This window comes from Anomalospiza imberbis, chromosome 4 (assembly GCF_031753505.1).
Source record: "Anomalospiza imberbis isolate Cuckoo-Finch-1a 21T00152 chromosome 4, ASM3175350v1, whole genome shotgun sequence".
Lineage (NCBI taxonomy): Eukaryota > Metazoa > Chordata > Aves > Passeriformes > Viduidae > Anomalospiza > Anomalospiza imberbis.
The window spans coordinates 60,811,647-60,834,036 of NC_089684.1; the positions used below are offsets into that span (position 1 = coordinate 60,811,647).

General features: G+C 37.7%; 1 protein-coding gene across 7 annotated transcripts in view; it reads right to left on the bottom strand.

Moving 5' to 3' along the window:
* Positions 1-22,390, bottom strand: part of CCDC149 (coiled-coil domain containing 149) — a 52,631-nt gene that overhangs the window by 8,199 nt on the left and 22,042 nt on the right. For 3 of the 7 annotated variants that reach the window (XM_068188807.1, XM_068188802.1, XM_068188801.1), the window contains exons 5-12: positions 17,963-18,079; positions 16,076-16,248; positions 14,528-14,600; positions 13,150-13,234; positions 11,769-11,913; positions 5,499-5,575; positions 4,107-4,139; positions 364-471 (exon numbers count right to left, since the gene is read on the bottom strand). In XM_068188807.1, coding sequence (XP_068044908.1) covers positions 364-471; positions 4,107-4,139; positions 5,499-5,575; positions 11,769-11,913; positions 13,150-13,234; positions 14,528-14,600; positions 16,076-16,248; positions 17,963-18,079 — 811 coding nt within the window. The remainder of the gene's footprint in view (positions 1-363; positions 472-4,106; positions 4,140-5,498; positions 5,576-11,768; positions 11,914-13,149; positions 13,235-14,527; positions 14,601-16,075; positions 16,249-17,962; positions 18,080-22,390) is intronic. The other 4 variants (XM_068188804.1, XM_068188803.1, XM_068188806.1 and 1 more) reach the window with 2 other exon arrangements.

Below are 22,390 nucleotides of genomic sequence, written 5' to 3' on the forward strand. Positions count from 1 at the left end.
ACCAGTTCCACAGACTGCTTCCTACTGTGCATTTTAACTGAGGGGAAAAGTGCAGGAATCAGTTAACTGCAACACAAATGGCATGAATAACTTCACACAGTGTCACAATATCTGGCAGGAAAATTCTTTGAGGTGTAAGACCTGATCCCTAGCCTTAGCAATCCATTCAACAGTGACTTTTCAGTCGTTTCTTTGCTATTTGTACTGGGACCATCTATCTGTTTTACTTGTGGATGATGTAGTCAATCTCTGTGATCACTGAAACTTTGCCTTCTGCTATCCCAGCATGAAAATTTATTACATTTTATTTGGAAAGAAACGAGTTCTCAGCTCTCACCATGTTCTTACGTCCCAGGTGCTCACCTTGTACTTCAGTTCTCTGAGGCTTATCACCAAATGTTAACAAGGGTGACCTGGACCGCTGTATCACAGGCAGGGAGGGGTCACTGAATGTTATCGTATCCTTCCCACCTGGAACAATCACAGTGTTAGAACTGCTGCTCCACCAATTACAACCACTGTGCATCAATGATGTTCCCTACAAATTTTTAACACTGATATTGAAAAGTACAGAACAGGAAAAGCATCTCAAATTATCCTTTCACAGCATGGAAAAAAATACTCTGTACTGGAGCCACAATATGCAAGGCAGAGGCAGAAAAGCTGTATGTTTCTAAATGCAGTACTGAGTAAAGACCAGATTTTGAAAGACCAGGTGCTGTATACAGCAAATCGAATTAGCAATTAGAATTCAATTTAAAATAGTAATAATCAGATCATACCAAAGTAATGGATCACTTGCATGCTATTACCAGCAAGTGCTCAGCACTGACTCTTTACTCTCTATTATTCTGTTTTCATGTGATACAAGCAGGTTCATCATTATGTAGCTTTATGCTTCAGATTTACATATTATCCTGCAATGCTTCCTTAAAAAAAACCTAAAAACTTTGCATAATTAAGAACCGAGGGAGCAAACAAGTACACATTGCTGGGGAACAGAACGGATTTTAATCTGAAAATTCCCAAAACATTTCTGAACATTTAATTTTAAACCAAATGGAAAAAAGCAATTTCCAGCTCCTTTACAGACAAAACAACGCAAGAAACCCTTCATCTGAGGACTCTGCTGTAGATGCTTAGTCTTTACATATTTTAGCAATGCAGAAAGCAACACCTGCAGATCCTTTAGGAAGTCCTCCACTATTCAGGATGCTCATGTTTTTAGTGACTGACACTACCTTAAACCTAGAGGGGAAACAGCAGGAAATGTGCAAGATCAGCTAAGCGTGGTGTTTGTGTGGCCTCCAGAACAAGTGCCAACTGATAAGTAATGGCTGGGGAGGCAGCAAGATACTGCTCTATTTATCTCCATGAGAACCGACATTTATGTAACAGCCACTTCGCCCCTCTAAATCTGTTAGTACGTTTCACCTTAAGGCAACATCCTAAATCTAATCACCCATCCAAGACAAAGACTTCCAAGAGAACACCAGGTCAGGAGATACCTGGAATAAATCCAGCTCTGAGAAAGTTCTGGTTCATACTAAGGAATAATGAAAGTCAAACTGTTCCCATGGAGTTTAACTGGACCACTCCAATCCCTAATTCCTTTTAAGGGCACTGGCTGCAAATACCTTGATCCTAAAGATAGTAATGATCTTCTTATACCCTTGCCATGTCAGACAATACACTACAGCCATATGAATGCAATTGATGCTTTTGAAGCATGGATCTTGTGGAAATTTGATCTCTCTGTTAAGTATGCATCAGAATTCTGCCTTCGCCAGACTCAGTAATAAAAACCAGCATTAACTAACAGTGAAGAGGACAACCCTCCCACTGTAAGACAAAATTAATTAAAACCATAAAAAAAGCAAAACAAATCCAACCAATATTTCAAAATGCAAAAGCTCCTAGATTAATGTACTTTCCTGTAACAGTGAAGGAATTTTGTGTTGGAAGAACCAAATCACACAGGGAACTTGTGGTATGAAAATACCCAACAGATATTCACACGGTCAGAAGCAGCAACATATCCAAAAAGATACAAAAGAAACCAATGGAGGAAGTAAAAAGATGATGAATAAAAAAATTGGTAGCAGTTTTAATACGGAAGAAGAAAGCAGAAGCTTTTAAATTTATTTAATAAAAAAAGTAAAGCCTGAGCTGAAGTCCCTGAAGATTGCAAGACAAGCTTCACAAAAGATTCTTCTTGACTTTCCAGCCAGCATTTACGCAGTAAACACATTTACTTTCCCATTTTTCTCTGAAAACCAGCCTGGTTACAGAAAATAAAGCTAAGCTCAGTATCCACATACCTTAACAATAGATGTGACCCAAAGAGTCTGATGAATATTTATTTATTAACAGCGATTCACATCCATTCATGAAAGAGTCACATAGGGGTACTGCTGCACTACATTCTGTGAATCATGATCTGAAGTTGGATTACACACAAAGAATTTCAGCTAGCTGCTGTGTAAGCTCAATTTCATAACTTATATAGCTTCATGTTCCTCTAATGAATTTTTCAAGGACTACAGTGAAAAGTATATGGATCTCAAAATACATATAAGTTTTCAGTAATAGTAAATTTTTCATTTTCTTCTCCAGGGTTGGGTATTTTCTTATAACCTCTGCTGCACCCTATGCCACTGTAACTGGCTACAGCCATGGCAGCTGCAGAGCCCTCTCATTTTACCCTGCCTCTGCTCCACGCTGATTACTGCAGGGCAAGAGGCAGCATCGAAACTCTCTTATCATCCCTCACAGAAGAAGGCTGAGTCATGGCTGGCTCTTTCTTAGACTTTCTTTTCAGTGGAAATCTGGAATTTTCAGGAAATGATAGATTTTAAAAAATACAGAATTACCCATCCGAATGTCTAGTGACATCAGATTGCCAAAAGAATAAAATGGTGCTTATTACATGCTGTTATTGAATACATTTAACTTATTTGTGTGCCTACTTCAACCACAATGTAGCCAAGACAAAGCAAAGAATTAAATGCTTCTGTGAACATCACATTCTCTACTTCCTTCTTAAGGGAAGTAGGATTATAAAAAGAAAATCAAAGCCAAATCTATGCCCAAACATGCTTTCTTTTCGGCAATGAAAACAAACCTCACAAGAGATTCACTTAACTAAAGCCCATTTTCTAAGCACGGCAATATAAAGTCTGGTAGGCAGAACTTCCACAGGGAATTAAATTTTACTTTCTCAAAAATTAAATATGCACTTCCTATTGATTAGCTTCCCCATAGCTTATTCATGGCTTTCTCAAAAAGCAGATGACAAATATGTTACCTAACAAAAAACCAGAGGCATTCAAGATCTTTCTTCAATAGGATTAAGTATATTAACAGCATTTGGAAGATATTATTATCATGGTGACAGTGTATGTTATAGATGTTATATAAACAATGATGACTAAGTAGGAACATTAACTTCAGATTAAAATCCTGCAATTTGTAATGTGTATTTCTTTCAGTGCTAGAATGAACATCAGCTTTTATCTGCTTTTTTTTTCCAGTGACAAAAAATTCCACTCACAACCAAATAATATTTTTTCATTCTGAATTTAAGACTGACTAAATGAGATACTCTCCATGTTCTGCTCCTCACCCAAGCCACCATTCAGCTGCAGAATCCATTGTGGTATTCCCACACTAGTTGTTACACACTGCTGTTTTATGGAGCGGAAGCGTTACACTCTCTGAAAAGAAAACTGGTGACCCATCAGGTGTTGCAATGCTCTTTTTGACCACCTCAGGATTAGAGCGTACTTGGAAACAAAAGTGCACTCCTGATTTAAAAGGCAAGGAAAAAAATCTACAAATCCTCAGGGCTCAACAGAACTCACAATCTAGTGTAAAATTTCTTTAAAAACATTTAAGATAATCCCTTCTTACTATTTTCCATAAGAGAAATGAACTTTCATGTAGAGCAGCCTCTATTTCTCCTGTGGTCATCTAACTCAATTGACTGAACATCTTAATCTGCTGGATATAAAAATGTTCAGATAACATTTCCATTTATTTACATGCAATGACAATATTTAACTGCTAGGATCAGTTACTAAAAAAATATGTTAAGCAGAACCTACTCCCAAATCCCACTGAGACATTGTAGCTCAGGCCTTCAGGCAGCAAAAGGAAGGAAGGAAAGAGACAGTTGTTATTGTATAAACATTAATTTGATGCTTTACCTGCATAGATCAATATGGTGCAAGAAGTTCCCACTTCCATTTTTTAAAATACATTTTGGAAACATGCGAAGTGCTGCATTTATTAATGTAAAAATTTTATGGAACACTAGTTTTGAAAAACAAAACTAAACAAACAAACCCCTACAGTACCTTGAACTGCTGAGTTTGAGAGACATGTTTGTAGTAATGTACTAAACTGCATTAGCAAGGTCTTAGACAGACATTTCACTTTCATCTCTTGGAGAATGCGGGGAGTCACAAATGCACTAAGTACACTACACGTTAGGTGACTAACTGTGGAGAAATCCATGGAAACAGATTTGGACCTCCAGTTCTGGAAAGAGTCAGGCAGGACTGAGCAAGCCCAAATAGGCAAGCTGAAGCAGAAACACACCACATCAGCCCAAACACCTGAACAGCACAGGTTTGTTACAAGGGCTCTTCAGCTCTGCCAAATGTTTTCTTCTAGGTGTACAGGTTAGGCAGAAAAACCAGAGCCAAAAACCCAGAAGCCTAAACCACTCTTTCCCACTCTTACTAGCACTGATAGGAATCTGCAAACAACAAAGCCTAATGATGCAAACACCACCAACAAAGTAGCATAATTTACAGTGGTTACAGAAGACACAATTAGGTGCAATGGGAAGAAAAGAAGCAGGAAAGTAAATGTAAATTAAATATTGCACATTTTCCTAACAACAATGTCTATTAGGAAGCAGATTAATCTCCCATTACTTGAGTAATTTAAAACCAAATGCAATACTTAAGGTACTATAGGGAATAAGCCCGTTCTGGAGAGATGGACTAGAAAATTTAGGACCATTTACATTTCCAATTTCTAGGAGTTTATGATTCTACAGAAAAGCATTTAAAAACAGTAAAAAACAAAATCCATGGTTAAAAGAAGTACAAAATTAATAAATAAAATTGGTTGAAAAACATAATGACCAATGACCTGTGCATCATGTTATGCAATGTTTAAATAAAATAGTTCACTTTTTTTTTTTGCCTGCTGTCTATGGAAATAATTTGATTACTTCAATATTTAAACCTTTTTTTTAGTACTTTTCATGTTATTTTCAATACATATCTGATTTAAGAGTTCACAAAGTCTAGTGATTTCTGATTTCCACTTAACATTTATTAGACATTTCTAATTTTGCAAATGTGCTGAATAGAACATTCACAAGGTAACTGTCATTTTAAAAAATCATGGCCAAACTTCTCTTAAATGCAAACATACCCTTGAAAAATAAATAATGCAAGCTATTTGATTGAAATTTTACTAACCTGGAAGACTCCACAAGCCAGCAATTTCCAAAGTTCTTAATTTCTTTTCTAGTTCTGCCACTCGATTACCTAGAATTCTTTGGAAAAAGAATAGTAGTATTACCAAGGTAACCAAAGCCCTATTACTTTTATGACTATAGCTGAATTTTTAAATTGCTACTTAACTAGTGCAGTGAACCTGTATACAGTCATCTCTTTTCACTAACAGCAATGGACAACCTCTCCCAGAGTTAGAAAAAAATTAAATATATTTGTCTAATCTACACCATGCTTTTAAAAAAGCATGTACGATGTACAGGACATTCAATCTTTGCAGCAAAGAAAAAGAAAAGCAACTCACAATATTTCTATCTTCTTGTCTGCAAATATCACTTTATTTTCTTTATAGCTACGTAAGCTACCTATTTTCTTTATAGCTATAACCAGACGGTAAAAGCTACACAGACAAAATATGGAAAACTCAAGACAGCATCTAGATTGACTTTGAAGTTCCAAGACACACATTTTTGCTAGTCCTTTATTCAGGGAATTTTCTCTATCATTAAGATTGCTTAAAATGGCAAGGAATATTTTTTTTGTTACACCTTTTTTTTTTTTAAGCATTGAACTGCTTTCTACTTTACTAAAAAGCTTCAAGCTCTTTAGTGCCTTTATCACCCACGCAGTATTCACTCTATTTCTTGGGTCGTGTCTTCCTTTGTATCTGACTTCATATACAAATACTATTTGCAGTTAGCTCTCCTGCAGGATTTAACTTTTAGTCTTAATTCTCTCCCCAGATCGAATGAGAGATTTCTATCTTGAAAAGAAGGCTCATTTCTCCAATGAATTTTTGCAAGTGTTTCTCAAGCATAGCAAGTCTGCTAGAGTCAAAATCTTTAAATAAATCCCAAACAATACTCACTAGACTGAGACAAGGCAGCAATTCTAAACATGACAGCAGAGATTATGGAGAGCAAATTTTACTCATCAAATTACAGCAACAGGAAAAATCAGTTAAATTGGAACTGAATGCTGAGAAGCAGCATATCCCACCCCAGTAAGGCAGTAGTATCTTCCTGTGTATGCCAGAGCTGTGTAATACTGCACTGAGAGCTCCTCAGCAAGGGTTTTATGTGCAGACATTTGAGCACACTGGGAATGTCATTACTGACAAGATGGCAGATTCTGGGAAGGACATGAAGAATAGCACACCCAGCAAATATCAAAGGGGCTAGAAAAATTGCTTAACAACTAAGCATTTTTGAAATCTCTACTGTGAGGGCTTTGCAATGACACAATAAAGCCTATAAGTATTTTAAAGATTACAAAAATATAAATATGAGAGACAATGTAAAACAGAAAGAGAAAGCTTATAATAAATAGAAAACACTGAGAGGCATGGGGGGGAGGGAGTTTCAACTAAAAAGAACAGTCCATCACAATCAAAAGCAGAGGATAAAAGACAAAGCAGTTACATTTATTTCCCCATTGAAACTCAGTATTTCCGTAGGTTAAAAAGGTTATGATGGATTTTCTACTGTCTTCTCCAATTAAAAACAAAATTATTCAGGTCTAGACTTCACTTTCAGCATGCTTCCATCTGGTATGAGAAACTCAGCCTTAATAACACTGTTTCCATAACCCTGACATCCAGCAGTTGGGCTCTGCAGTACAACACAGCAGCTGACAGCAAAAGGCACGGAGCAGCTTTCAGGAAACTCCACCTTGCACACTTGGGAGCCCATTTCCACCTTCCTGCCTAAGGCCTCTACAAGGGTCAGCTAAAGAACGTGTCTGGGAATTCCCCAGGCTTGGAGGGGAACAGAGACATGATGTAAGATTTCTTCCACATCATGTTAGTTCTGGCAGGGAGCTGACAAAACAATGTTGATTTGGCTGAAGATTGTCACCATAAAGGAGTCAGAAGTTTAACACATCTAATCCTTATTATTTCCATAAGTAGTTCACCACTAGTTCCGGGCAGAAAACTGGGGAAGGATGCTGCCCTCCCTGCCAGCTAGCCATACCACATACATCTCAATCCTTTGTAAGAAGTTATTGCTACTGCTCTTGTTATTCAGGTAACAACAGCAAAGTCACTTTTCTCTTGCTTCTCTTAAATTTTATAATTTATTTATCAGCTGTATAATTTATTTATCAGCTGTTCTAATGGAAGAGAATATATATATCCTGACAATACCTACTGAATCCTCTGAAGAGGCACTGAGGGTTTTTTTTAACCTTTGTTGCAGGTTCTCATATAGAAGGATCATTTTTTATCTCAGAACAATGCTTGGCAACAGCAGAGGACAATAGTTAACCCCAGTCCTTTCATTCAGGAAGAGAGCAAAATACATTCAATGATGAGTATCATTCTAGTTTGCTTAAAAAACCACATTATCCCAAGACAGGTATGGGAGAAATAAAACCTAAATAAAGCTGCAAGTTCTTATAGCAATACATTTTTGAAAGATAAATGTGTAAGCTATTCTGAACACAGCAAGGTTTATTACATTTCTTCCTTTCCCCTGAGACCTCCAGATAATTTGCTGTGGGAAGACTGGGCTTGGTGGCCTGGGTAGGCCTACCTGGGTGAACATTTTTAAAGAGGCTGCATGGGTTGGTAGCACCCAATTCCCTATCTCTTTTTTAATCTCTAGACAGAGTGAACCACCTCCTTCAACTAAAACAGAAGGATTATGTCACAGAGACAGGTGATAGCTATTTCCACTGTTCTCTGGTCCTGTACCAAATGCAACAAGGGAGTTAGTATAAACCTCCCTCCAGGAAAAGGTTTTACAGAAATCTGTTGTTTGTGCAACAATAGCAATGGTCCCACCTGACTTCAGAAGCCTCCTTCTGGCTCTCTCATGCTTTCCAACATACATGCCCATGATCTGAAGGGAGCTGTGGTGATTTACAGCACCTGAGCTCCCTTCACCTGACTTCAATTTAGCTCTTGCTGCAGAAGACATACACCCTCATACAGATACCATCACCTAAATGCCTGTAAATAGCTCTGTCACAGTCCCATATCTGGCTCTGCACCTCGCATGGAAACATGTGCTCAAGTTACAGACTGACACAATCCTTTTTGTAATTATGGACATGACTGAACTTGCCCAAGTTAGAAATGTTAAAATTAGTGCAATATATCTAACCACCACAGCAGCTTTTACGCTGATCCAGCTTGCACAAATGCTGGCAATTTCAGGAAAAAATTGCACTAAAAAGAACATCTAATAAATGGTTTATTGCTGGTAGAATAAAAAAGGATTTTTATCCATTTGCTGAGCAGAATTAGGACAATTTGGTTTTGCATTTATGGAACTGTTTCATCTTGCAACACACTACTGTGCAGAGAATTAATTTACAAACTGCCTTTTCAAATTAAGCTAATAGGCTTGTGAAGAAAAACACAGGACGTTACTTGAACTTAAAATTAGTAGCGCCCAACCCCCTTGGAAAAACAATCTGTTTTTTATCACAACAACTTCTTTTTTTCTGAAAACTGGGGATACAAAATAACGGCTAGATTTAGCCTACTTGTCCCTAGGCACATACCCCCACAGTTCCTTCTATCATGCCACATCTTTAGAAGACTGGCAATAATAGTAGTGTGTCTTCTCCGAGAACAAGTGGCAATGGAATTTTTAAACAACAGTGTAAGAACAGAAAGTAAACTTCAACAGAACATCCAAATTCCAATCTACACTAAAAAATCCACTGCCTTGTTATTGCTTCAGTTATTCAGAAAGCGAATCCACCATTCTGCTTTTGTAAACTTATACAGCCAACTCTCAGTCTGCAAGCTACCAAGGAGGTCTGGACCTTAGAGTAGGTTAACTGTGTGGGGGAAAGTAAGTTCATGTGGTCTGAAAAATCTCATTTATTGATAGTGAGAGAATCACTACAAGATCATTCACCCATCAAATATCAAATGCAGAATTTCCTCCACAAAATGAAAAAAACACCCCAAAATCTCATGTTCTTTATCCAGTAAATCTCACTTTCTTCAAACAACAATCTGAACGAGTAAATGTGTCCTCCAAACATGCTCTTTGCACAGGGAAAGACTGCTACCTTGTGATTTATGTAAAACTTTTTGTCACTACAATTCTCTCTAGCCTCACATCCTTCTCAACTTCCTATTTTGAATGGAGAAATGTCTTCAACAAAAGAATGCATCTTCTGCTAGTACCAGTTTATGACCCTGTCTGTTTAACTTGGGCACTGATCATACACTCACATCCAACCTTCTCCAACAGGTGGGCAGTTTGTTTCCAATTTTCACAAGTCAGCAGACTTTTAACTTTTTACATGGCAAATAAGTGTCCTCATTTATTTGCATCTCAAATAAAGGATGTTTTTCCTTGATGTCCTACCTGCATTTCCCTTTTTCACATTAAATTTTAATGTCTTAGGTGTTTCCATTTGTATTGGTTCCCATTCCTCCTAGCTCCTTAACAGCTTCTTTAATCCATCTAAAGTCAAAAGTGATAAAAATAATGAGAATACTACAAAGGAATGTTTTTCAGGCTCTTCACTCAACTTGATCAGGATTTATCTATATGTTTTTTCCTGAACCATCCTGAACTGAATATAACACTACAGATCTGAGAACACTCCTGACCCTGGACTGATATGGACTGTCACTTCCCTCTAAGACCTGATCTTCTGTTGGCCATAAAATAGTAGTTTGTATGTATCCAATCTATACTCTAATGGCTATATATGATCAGTGGGGCACACAGACATAAGGAACATCTCCTCGTGTGGGATATCTCAAGACAAACCATACTCAGTAGTTGAAAGCAGAAAGAGTAGTATCAGAAAACAATCATTACAATAATATTTGAGAGATGCAAGAGACTGCATATCACCAAAAAGAAATACAAAACTAAGAAAGAACTTTGCAAAAAAAGAAAAATTATGCAAAATAAAACACTGGGTAGTGATACAGTATCAGGACATTAAAGGCAAAGATTGGTTACACCTGGAACAATAAAAGTTGTTCTCTGGATGTTTTCCTTCTAGTGTTACATTAGCAGTAAGAAGGGACTAAGCAGGTGTTAGCCCTTCCTTAGCACTGCTCTGTGCATCAACTCCTCTTCCATCACAGGACAAGAATTGACTGAGCTGCCATCAGTTAGATCTGGGCTACCTTTTCACCGCTTTAGTCTCCTTTTAGCTGATGAGCCATTTGATGTCTCAAAGGTATTAAAAGTGGCTATCAACTGTTCCTCCACTTCTGTTGCCACATCACTCAGAATTATGCAGTGGAGTCTGCCTAGTATCTAAGTTATCAATTTTCAGAGTGAATCATCCATTCTAGTGTAATACAGTTTGCTTCAGTACTACTTCTTTTCAGAAAAGATGTCTGGCTGTTGCTGGCATCTGGTCCTGATGTGCTTTTGAGAAGCCTGAATAACCTCTGATTACCAGCAGCGACTCAGGGTTAAAAAAAAAACAAAAACAACAAAACAAACAACCCACCAACAAAAAAAGAGAGGGGGTTGAAGTTGAGCACAAAATCAAGGAACACTTCCTAGCTCTGATTTTTTTACACTGTATAAGGTCAATAATATCAGAATGTCACAAAATGTGGCAAAAAATTTTATATTCTGCCATGATAGGAACTGTACAAGCCACAAAGAATTCTACTGATGAGCAGAAAAGCTAAGAGTAAACAAATTCTCCTTTAAAGTTCAGTTCAGATTTTTTAAAAAAACCCATATAGTAGCAATTGAACTGTGTTTATCCCCTTCAACTTTTAGCAAAGTAACTATAGGAGCAACAGGTATCATCTGTATGACACAGGCCACTGAGCAGTTGTCAGATGTTACATTAACCCTTTATGATTCTTTTCTATGAGCAACACTTACTAACCCCATCAGAGGTTATTAGAAAATTCCTACATTGACAACCAATTACCACATATCTTTTCTCCAGTTCAAGGGTGTCCTTCCTCCCAGAAGCTTTTCTTTCGCTGTTCCTACAGACTTACTGCTAGAAGTCTGCTTTGAGTTATTACAGTTTGTAATAACCCAAGCAGCAAACCAATCCTTGCCTAGCAGAGGCAGACAAGTCTCTGTCAATCCCAGAATTTAAGATGAAAATGTAATTTTTCTCAAATCACAAATCTGGTCTTAAAAACTAAAGAATCCACCACTCAACCATGATGATGAATTTTCTGTGAAAATGAACCTTCCTTCGCATTTCCCTTAGTATTTCCCCAAACTAACTTTCCCATAGCTTGATATTTTACTTAGAAGTCATGCCACCTACTTGTTGGTTTGTCTTTGGTGTTGTATGACCATGTTTTTTTCATGGATGGTTTCCAGTAATGCAGTGGCCAGTGATTTGAGATCTGAAATGGATTGTGGTGTGGCTGGTAGGCTACATCCATGATCCTCCGACAACAACTCTTGGACTATAATGTTAAAAACACAAATGAGTTTTGGCTTCTCATGCACAGAAATGCAACACAAACATTTACTTAGCATTAAGGAAGTTTTCCAGTTACTTAAATGAATACACATATTTTTCCTTCAATTAAAAAACAAAGCCAAAAGATCAGAACTGTAACTTCTAGATGGCATAAATATGGTGGCTTTCCAAGTTGATTGTTATTCACAGCAATAGCCAGAACAAGTATAGGCAGACACATCTTACATTAACTTGATTCTGCTTTTGGAAAATTCTTTGTGTTCAGAAGGATACAAGATAATTCTTCTACAGGTCTATAAATTGGTAAAACCTGGTCATTAAAACCAAAGCCGCCAAGGAATATTTTATATTTATTTTTAGAACTGTTATATCCTTCAGGTTATTTAAGACTGGTGTGAAGATACAGTCACCCACGAACTCTTCCTCTGCAACACAGAGTCTGTACCTTCAAGCCAAATCAGGAAGTTCACTAGTATCATTAAAATCTGTAACTAGAATCTGGCTCTGCTTCTTTACATAAATACATACATTTATATATATATATGTATGCAAGTACATGGAGAAGAGGAGAAAAGAGAAGTCAAAACCAGGAAAATGAGTTTAAACTTACCATGACACTTACTACTGATCTCATATGTGTGTATGAATATACCTATATTTAAACAGTAGGGTGGCAAGGTATATTGTTTGCTTCAAAGAATTTTCTCATTCCCTTTCTTTCCTAATCTTGATATTTTCTTTGAAACAGGGAAAAGAGATTATTTTGCTACCCATGAAGAAACATGGGACACAAAGATTTCTTGTAAAACATCTGAATGCAAAAGCTTCCAAGAACAGTAGCAGAAAACCTTAGTGCCCCTCCTCCACCACCCAGTCTACTTTTCATTGGAATGCGAATTGTGACTGCCATTGTTAGCAGAGCAAAGAGATGAATAAAGAAGTGATTTGTCAGGGGCTAGAGAGTAAAGAAATATTTGATAAAACTAATGGGGGAGAGAATGAATGGCAAAAGATTTAACAAAAGAAGAAGCAGTAATCCAGAGGAAAATTTTATATTGTAAAGTCAACTGAGAAGAGGACAGAATTAGCACATAGTAATAAACAGGGAATAGGAAGAGAGCTTTTGGCTTGGTTGGTAAGGAAAGGGTTACTGAAATTAAGAGGTTAGATGAAAGGAATTTAATGAGATATGCTACACCATGCTGCATTTATGCAATACCTTGCTTTGCAGAAAGGACTCCAGTCAGAGCACTGCTACTGGATCTACTATGAGTCTTTGAATTTTTTCGTCTCTCTAGTGCATTCTAGGGAAACAACAAATATCTTATTTAGAAAAACAGCAGCCAACAAATCCTGTCATTAGAAGGAAAGAATCTGGAACTTTGGATTTTGGTCTCAGAGCAACTATGCAAGGCCTAGACCTTACACCTATTAAAAACTATGGGGGTGTAACTCTCAAAGATTATTATTCTTCAGCCTAAAGTCTTTGGAATGTAACGAAGACTCATCTGTCTCACCGTAATCACTTTACTGCAGTCTCTCCCACCCACTCCCCCTAATGTATATTTAAGACTTGCCTATTTTTTAATAATCTGCTGACTGCCAGTAAAGACACTGCAGTATCCTGTGGGCAACATCAACTGGAAACAAAAGCAGACTTTTCCCAGCATTTCTTTGGATAGGTTTCAAAGGGAAAGTTCCATTTCCTCTATCAGAGTTTCTATAAGCCCTTTTAGTACCAAATACTGACTTTCAGGAATTAGAGGCAGAATAGTCCCGCTACAGAAGTCCAGATCTTTCAATTACAGCTCTGTGAAACCCACTGGACCACCAAGATGCTCAGTTCTCACCAATAAACTCACACTCCAAGAGACCCAAGCTGCAAGCGGGAACAGACACTGAAATGAAGTTGGTACTTTGAGGAGCTTTGCTCATGCACAAAAAACAATCAGGGCTGTGACTACTTTATAGTGACCTAAATGAAGAAGTCCTATTGACAATCCTAAGATTACCCTTCTCATGGTCTGACAAGCAGTTCTCCCCTCCCACTCCCCAAAATCACTTGCAGAAGGAAATAAGAGTGCACAACTTCTGGGAAGGGCAAAAATCAGTCCTGAAGGTTTTATGTAAAACAGCATATACCTTAACTCAGGAAAAGAAGAACAATGAAAGCTCAGTTAGCATTATGCTACATGAAGAAATAGCATAGCCACCAGAGAACAGGGAGACAAGATCTTTTTGTGACAGCAACACAGCTGCAGTTATTCACCACTGCATGATCTGCTACTAGCAGCTGGCTGGAAGGCTGACCATTTGCCCCCCAGCAGACTGATGGTTCCCCCACAGAACTTAAAAACAGTATTTCAGTAATTTTTCAAAATACTCTTAACAGGTATCTCTTTGTACTACCCTCAGCTAAGGAGCCTACAAGGAAGAATGAGCATGTAAATCTATACATACTAATACTGTCAGAATGTCAGTTGTGGATTTTTCTCACAAGAACAAATTTGTTATTCAAACACATTTAACATGAAAATGAAGAGTAACTTCCATGAACAAAGAAGCACAGTTTAGATGATACACTGAGAAGATCTTACCTTATATTTAGTAATACTAGACTTCAGAAGGTTGACTTCCTCTTGAAGTTGTTTTAATCTCTCTTGAAGATACCTGAAAAAGAAACGTAATCCTTTACTTCACGGAACCTTCAAATACTGCCTCAAGCAGTGTTCTTTACTATTTGGCATGTCCTCTCTTTGAACTAGTGAGAGTTCTTTTCCCTCTGCAGTTCTCTGAGGGATGAAATAACAAAATCTTACTGTTCTTGACCCCATAAAACTTAAAGCAGGGAAACAAACTGCATCAGTGCAGGAGGCTGCCCTCCTGTTAGATTTGTCAAGCATGCTGCACAATTATTTTGTATTGGTCATCAGGTTTCTGGGGAAGAAAGGTAAAAGAATATACTTATGTCTAGAGGAAATAGTCAGGAAGCATTTATGTGTGCTCTCTGTACTTGAAGGTCTGTGAGATGGACACACGAAGATTTGTATATATGTCAACACAAGACTCAGCTATGCAGAACTTTTTCATTGCAATATCTATCACTTACTTGGCACTTCTCATTAGCAATCACAAAGTAGAAAATTTAACAGTATAGTTGAAAAATGGTACACAGTTAAATGAAACAGTACAGTTCTTCCTATTAGAGTTTATGCACTTGGATGAGACAGTTATTTCCAAATAGGAAAATATCTTTTTTATGTATAGAGGTTTTATAAGAGATCTTCTTTCATGTAGTACAACTGCAGTTGTATGAGGGTTTGTGACAATTTAATTATTTCACAGAAAAAAATTGCATCACTGTCAGGGGAACAGGGGGGTTAAATTGATACAGAACTCTGTAGGCCACACAAAACAGGAAAAAAAAAAACCCTGAAGCTGCGGGGAAGAAGTAACGCCTTTGGTAGTACACTTTCTTGCCTAAAGCTTAGGTTTTTGTAAATGCAAACTGTCTTAAAAGTTCTATTTCACTTTAAGGTAATTTTGACATTAAGGGACATACCTGCTTATGGCTCTGTCAGTGACTTCTGCCTGTCATCCTTAGTAGAGACCATAAAACACATTATTTTCCCAAGAAACCAGCAAGAATATCTACATGGGCGATTTCACCAGCAACTTTTGTTGGCAAATCACTCCATGCTGACAACCACTCTCTGTGCAGAAAATTATGTTTTTAACTGCAACCCAGGGTACTCGAAGTCCCCTTGAAGTTTCCAATTCAAGATTAGTCCACTACAGCTCACTGGGCATTTCTGAACACACAAATTTTTAATATTCTTGCTTTTAGTGCCATGCAGTGATGGGAATAAAAAGGTCTTCTCTTCCGTTTCCTTGTTTAGCTTTATTTGGGAACATCACTGGCATCTCTGTAGCCAAATACAACATTGGTAATTTCCTGTAGCCTAGATTTCTCAATATTATTTAATGCTTAGTTACAGTATAAATAAAACAGGCAAAACAAATTTCCAAAATCTCTTAAATTTTATTCTTGGATATATTTTCTTTAAAGTTGTGTTGTGACTGACTTCCTGATACTCCTATTACAACAACACACTGTTTTTCTAGGGAAACAGTAATGCACTCACCTGTTCTCCATACATAGAGCATCTATGTCAATGATACGGTTTTCATGCCCTCCTAAGACATGATTCAACTCTTGGTTTAGTCTGTCAGACTTATCTTGGTAAACAGAGCGTTCCTCTTTCACATCCTGTAACTCATCCAGTGCAGCCTGAAGATCATATCTCAGAGTCTCAATCTGAGAAGAAAGGAGAGCTGTATCAGTATAAATTTAAACAATAGCTAACATACGACCCAGCCTGAAAACAGCAACAATCACATGTTTGAACAGTGTTCATTTTGGACAGTCGAAAGTCTTTTCAAAGCTCATAACCCCAGGTATTTTTACTCAATTTCAGTAATATTTCATTAACTTGGAGTTAAGTAATTTTACCAGTTAGATTCGTTTGGAAAAAAATTCTAAAAAACAATTAAAATGCAACAGCAAAAGAAATCTCAATCCCTACTGTAATTCTGTTCTATAAACATATTAAGGTGGTTTTATCATATAATTTCTAGGACTCCAAGAATTAAGTGAACAAGCCTTGTCAAAAAGCCTGTAAGTGGGAATTTGCACTAATCATGGGACTTGAGCCATGAGGTTCCATAGAATAAGAACTGAAAAAGTACAAAAATAAGCAAACATCGAGGCAACAGGATGAACTGTGCTATTAAGCAAAAGAGTGAACTCCAATGTGAAAGATACTCAACGACAAAGAGCTTCAAACTTCCAAGAAGATGAAACTGAGTGTGAGAAAAGTCTGCAGTGACAGAAGTCTCCACCTACATCCTAGAAAACACGGATAAGCCAAGAAGGACAACAGACCACCATTTAAAAGAGGCTGGGTGACAAGCAGAAAGAACATAAGCTTGGTTACAAAGTTAGCATGGGAGGATCACACTGGAAGAAGACCAACAGCCTTTCCAGTAAGGGACAGTGGTGCTGCAATTGAGGGAAGACTGAAAAACTAGAAATTCCTGGATCACAGAATGGCTCATTCAAGTTGGAACTGACACTGGTAAGAATAAGTGTAGGAAAAGCTGAGAATGCAGACCTGCAAAACTGTCCATAAAATTATGTATCAGTGGTAGGGAAAAAGTCTGATGCTGCATGGTAAAGAGCATTCATACAGACTTGAGGAAGGGAAATAGGTCTGATGTGAGAATTTTCCAGAAGAGAAGAAATAGCTTGGAGGCAGGAGGAAGAGGACACTAACAACACTTCTACAGAAAATTTGATTGAGAGGGTATATTTAGGAGGTACATCAGCCACTGTACACTCTGCTGAACACTTGTAAGAGCCATCACTAAAGGGTACCTGTTGTAGCTTAAACTGCACCGAGCCGCGTAATGATTAGCATTGACTCCATGATTCTCAGAAGGCTGATCAATCACTTTATTATACTATACTTATTAAGAAACCCATTGCCCTTACAGACAGTCTGATACAGTTTGACCTAATTGGTCCTTGATTCCAAACACCATCACCACTGGACAATTAAGAAATCACCCTTTGGTAAACAAATCTCCAGAACACATTCCACATATGCACAACAACTGGTGCAGCAAGTGGAGATAAGAATTGTTTCTCATTCTTTTCTCTGATCTTCTCACAGCCTTCCCCAGGACAATGCCTGGGAAAGTTGTGTCCTATTGCACTCTATGGCCAGAGAGCAGCTGCCACAGGTACCTTTTATTGACATTCATTGACAATATTCAATTGTCACAAGTTGTTGCTGGACAATAAAAAGAAAAGGAGAATCAATAATCTAGAGAAAAAATTCCTGAGATTAGGAATTGACTCTAACCACTACTTCTGACATCAATCAGCCCTTCAAACAGCACAGAAATTATTTACTTACTACTACAATAGCTCTGTAAAACACGACACTGTATGCCCATTTAATTACTACCTGTTCTCGAGCCTTCTCCAACTGTTGAACAAAGTCCTCCCGTTCATGTGCAGCAAAGTGGCGAGCCCCAACTTCATCGTCTCCCAGTCTTTGCTTTGCTATGGTCATTCGAAGGAGCTGCCATGACAAAAACAGAATTTGGTAAGCAAGAAAACATTGGCTGTAGCAGCAGAGTATATCTGTATTAGAAAGAGTAAAGCTGCCAAACAGCTGTTATTATTTAAATCAGAGGGATGCTTCTGAGCTGAGGGTGAAATCCAGTTTTTAGTGAAAAAATCCAGTTGAACAGTCAAAGCATCCACAGGAATTCAATCAGACCCTGCAACAACAGTCATCAGAGTATACAAATTATGAAAGACCAAGAAAACACAGACATGTGGTCAATGTTTTTTAGGAGTAACAGAAACTAATTCCACTCAGACTAAAACTAGAGAATTACAGAAAGCCTCTTCATAAATACGTAAATATTAAAACTCTCTGCAGCAGAGAAGTCTTTCTAGTTAATAAAAAGGAACAAAGTGGCTTGTCCAGCTTCATTTTACTGACATGACTTAAACCCCCCCGTGCTACATCACTGCAGAATTTGTATTAAGAGCTGCTAATACATTTGCTTATGCATTATTTTTTTAGTCTACTCACAAAAACTAATTCATGTCAAAAGCAAAACAATGGGCTACCAACAAAGAGACTCAGCCAAAATGCTCAAGCAGCTAATGAACTTCCGAACTTGTGACTGCTGAAAACAGTCTGACTTGAATTAATACACATTTACATGCAATATCCAAAGCAAAGAGCAACAACCTTTCAAGGACCATGGAGTATTAAATACCAATCTATAAAGCATTCAGCACTTACAGTTGTTTATACTCAGTACAACTAGGCCTCATCTTTAGGAGCTCCACAGAGACCAGGGAAACCCACCACAATAACCAGCCTGACTTTCCCTGTATCTTTGACTGCACCAAGGAATTAATGCACATCATTATATTGCAGAGTTAGGAAAAAAAATCAGTCTTCTGAAGTAGAAGATTGTACATTAAAATCTATCTTTGGTATTTATGGGATGCCAGTCACCATAGCTACAATGTGCCAATTAAAATCCTGCTGATGCAAGACAGACTACCAAAATCATCCTCCCCACTTATTTCAGCTCCAGTTCACTGCAAGTCACTGAAGCTAGTACAATGTGTGCCGATAAGAAGTTCACTTGTTCAGGGGAAGCTGTGGCTGTAAAAATAACTGGTTTTGGCAAACTAATATTTCACTAAATATTGGCAAACTAAATATTTCACTTTCCCTACAGGTGAAGTGCAAACTACTGCATAGTTAGTAAGGCTGAGTGGATACTAAGAGATATAACTCCTATTAATTTCTTTATCAAAACAAGTCAAAAAGGCAACTAGCAAATCCTAGAATGGTTTCATAGCTATTGGATTTTTTTAAGTGCTAAAGTGCTAAAGTTTTTTTAAATGCTTAAATGAACAAAAAGGTGTGGTCATGTTATTTAATTCAGATAATTTAATTTCTAGAATCTGTCTCTAGTGACAAAGACCACACAAAACAAATGTAATAACATTTTGAGGTTTCAATCTTGTTCAAAAAAATCTGGAAATGGAAAGAGGAATCACACTTTATTAATGCCTCCAAAGCCTGCAGCAGAGTAAAACTTCTGTGTAACGTTTGGCACCAGGCTGGGAACTGGACCAAAGCTGTCACTCATGCACTATGACCAGCTCTCCTCCAGCCCAGGAGGGGGTGAGGCATAAGACATAACTGCAAGCAATTAGAACTTGCAAGGTCAAACAGTCTGTCAATTAAAGGAGAACTCTTTATTTACTACCAATTTTGAGGCAAAAAAACCCAAAAACCATGTCTTATGAAAAGAATGCTTCAAAAATCCAAATTCATCCAGCAAACGCAGCATTATTAACATACACAAAATACAGTAAAATATCAATCCATAAAACAGCAGAGTGCTTCTTCCAGACAGTTGGCCAATCAGTGAGCTGACAGGGTAGAACAGGCCAAGTCGTTTAATTCTGCATTGCGAATGTCTCATGAGGCAGCACCACCTGCTATAAAATTCTTCTCTGAAAATGCTGTGACCCAAAGAGACACTGTTATGCCAGAGGTTTAAGGGTTTATTTTATATATTAGTGCTTTGTTATAAACTTTATACACTTGCCCTCTAGCTGCTGTATTTTTGTTCCTGTCATTCAGAAATCACTGACGAAAAGACCACTCAACTTCATTTATGTTAACACTACCCCTCAGGATTCAGCAAACAGCATTCACAGCTGAAAGGATTTAAATTAAATGGCACCTTCCCAGAGAAAACTCCCGTTTGTCAAGAACCTATAAATTGTTAACCAAAACAATCCACTGCTGCAAACACCATCTTTTTATTTTAGCATCACAGCTTTTTCTTACATCACTTTCAGCTAAGATAATTATTTACAAAGTAGCAACACTGTATCAGTCCCACAATGCCTAAAACCAGCATCACTGGGATAGGTGCTGTGCAGGCTAGGAGTCCATAGACAATGCCTGCACCAAAGTTGGACACTCCTGATTATCAATAAAACATGCAGAAGGAGAAGGGAAACAAGCACAACCAATTCTTCATGGAAGGCAGAAACCATAATGTTTAGCCACAGTCACAGCAACTGTCTTCACCCCGTTATCTTACAAAATCTTAAAATGTGGACCAGAACTTGCAAATATGCTACCTGAAGTCCCAGTTCTGTCAAAACACACACACCCCATTTAACACTTTTTCCTGTTGCTGCATGAATGACTGTCTGCCTGGCAATAAGGAACTGTCAGTAACACTGCAGCCATTGTTCCCATGCACCTTTCTCTCACTCAGCACAGCTCTTGGCAGCTTACAAAAGCAATTCTTTGCGTGGGTAGGGGTTCAGGTAAAGGCAACTGAGTCATCTTGTCTTGCAGAAGTCTCCAATTTCTCTTAAGCTTTCCATTTTTACCCTTTCACACAAGAGAATTAGGTATTTTAACTATCTTCTTCTATGCTTTAGTAATTGTTTCCAAGCATTGCTGCCAAAATATTAGGAAGGAAAAATATTTACAAATAACTACCATAAAGACAGAAGAGTTGTCATGTGTCAGAACTTGTGAGATTGTGATCAATTATAAAAACAAATAGCCTTAGATATCTGTCACTGGAATGGTGCAGTCTAACTACTGCTGTATTTTTCAAACTGCAGCAACAAATCCTTCCAGAGACTGTCTGAACAAGTTTTATTATTTGTGCCAACAAAATTCTACTTGAAATGAGAGGAAAAAATTACTTCAGTTAAACCAAATGCAAGTAATTTGTTACTGCCTGATGACGTGTTTAACATGATTTCAACAAGTAAAATATCTCCAGTTCAAGGTTTTCTTGCTAATCCAAGTGACTGTATCCTACTTGTAGCAAACATTAAAGTGGTGAAAAACAAGCCAAGCCATCAAAACATTTCTTTATCAATAGAACTAATGTGTGATATTTAAAGAGGTTTTTTTTTTTTCTTTTTTAGTCCTGCAAAGCTCTTGCCACTCAGTGACAAAGCCTGCATGAGTCACCCCTGCTCAGACATAGGCAGAATTGTTCATCCATAAGCAGCTTCCCTTGCTGCAAAAGCAGCTGTTTGTTCATCTCTTGCCAGAAGTAAGGCTGACGTAGACCAGCTGGGCAGGATGCCCTCCCTCACTTTGGAAAAAGCAGTGAGAAGAATGCAGGGGAAAAATGTAAGAACAAGCACATTATGATGGGTTTTTTTTTTGTTTGTTTTTGTACATACCATGCATTATGTGGACTACAGTGCCTGAGGTAGCCCAGCTGCCAGTACAGAAGAACTGATGAGCAGAAGAGATGGCTTTGTGAACAAGCCTAGAATTTTATCACTGAAGCTTGTAGGGAGAGAAATCTGACACAGGAGGAGAGTGTTAAATCCCTCAGAGAGATGCCAATGCTTTTTTAAGCACTTTGAAAACCAGCAACCTGACTCTAAAATAAGCTCTGTTTCTCATTTACTCAGAGAGTGAAGAATGTGTTCCAAAAATGAAAATCCTAGTCTAAATTAATCCGTGTCTGATGCAGCTCTTTCCTCCCACTCTGTATTTAGTGATGCACTATTTTGCACCTTTCAGAGAAAGGCACACTGGGCAGAAAACTCTTTTTGTACTTTTCCACTTATTTTGAGGATCAAGAATTTAAATTCAAGCTGAGAATACAGATGTCATGAAGATAACTAGCTAATACCATGTTAGCCCACAAAGGTGAACCTAAACAGTGCCATTTCAGACACAAAGAAGTAGGTTCTGTGTTACCAAGGTCATGTATTGTCATAAGGAACTACAATAGGTACATAACCTTGATATTTAAATGTGTTGTAGTTTTCCTACCTTTGTTTTCTGTTTGTACTT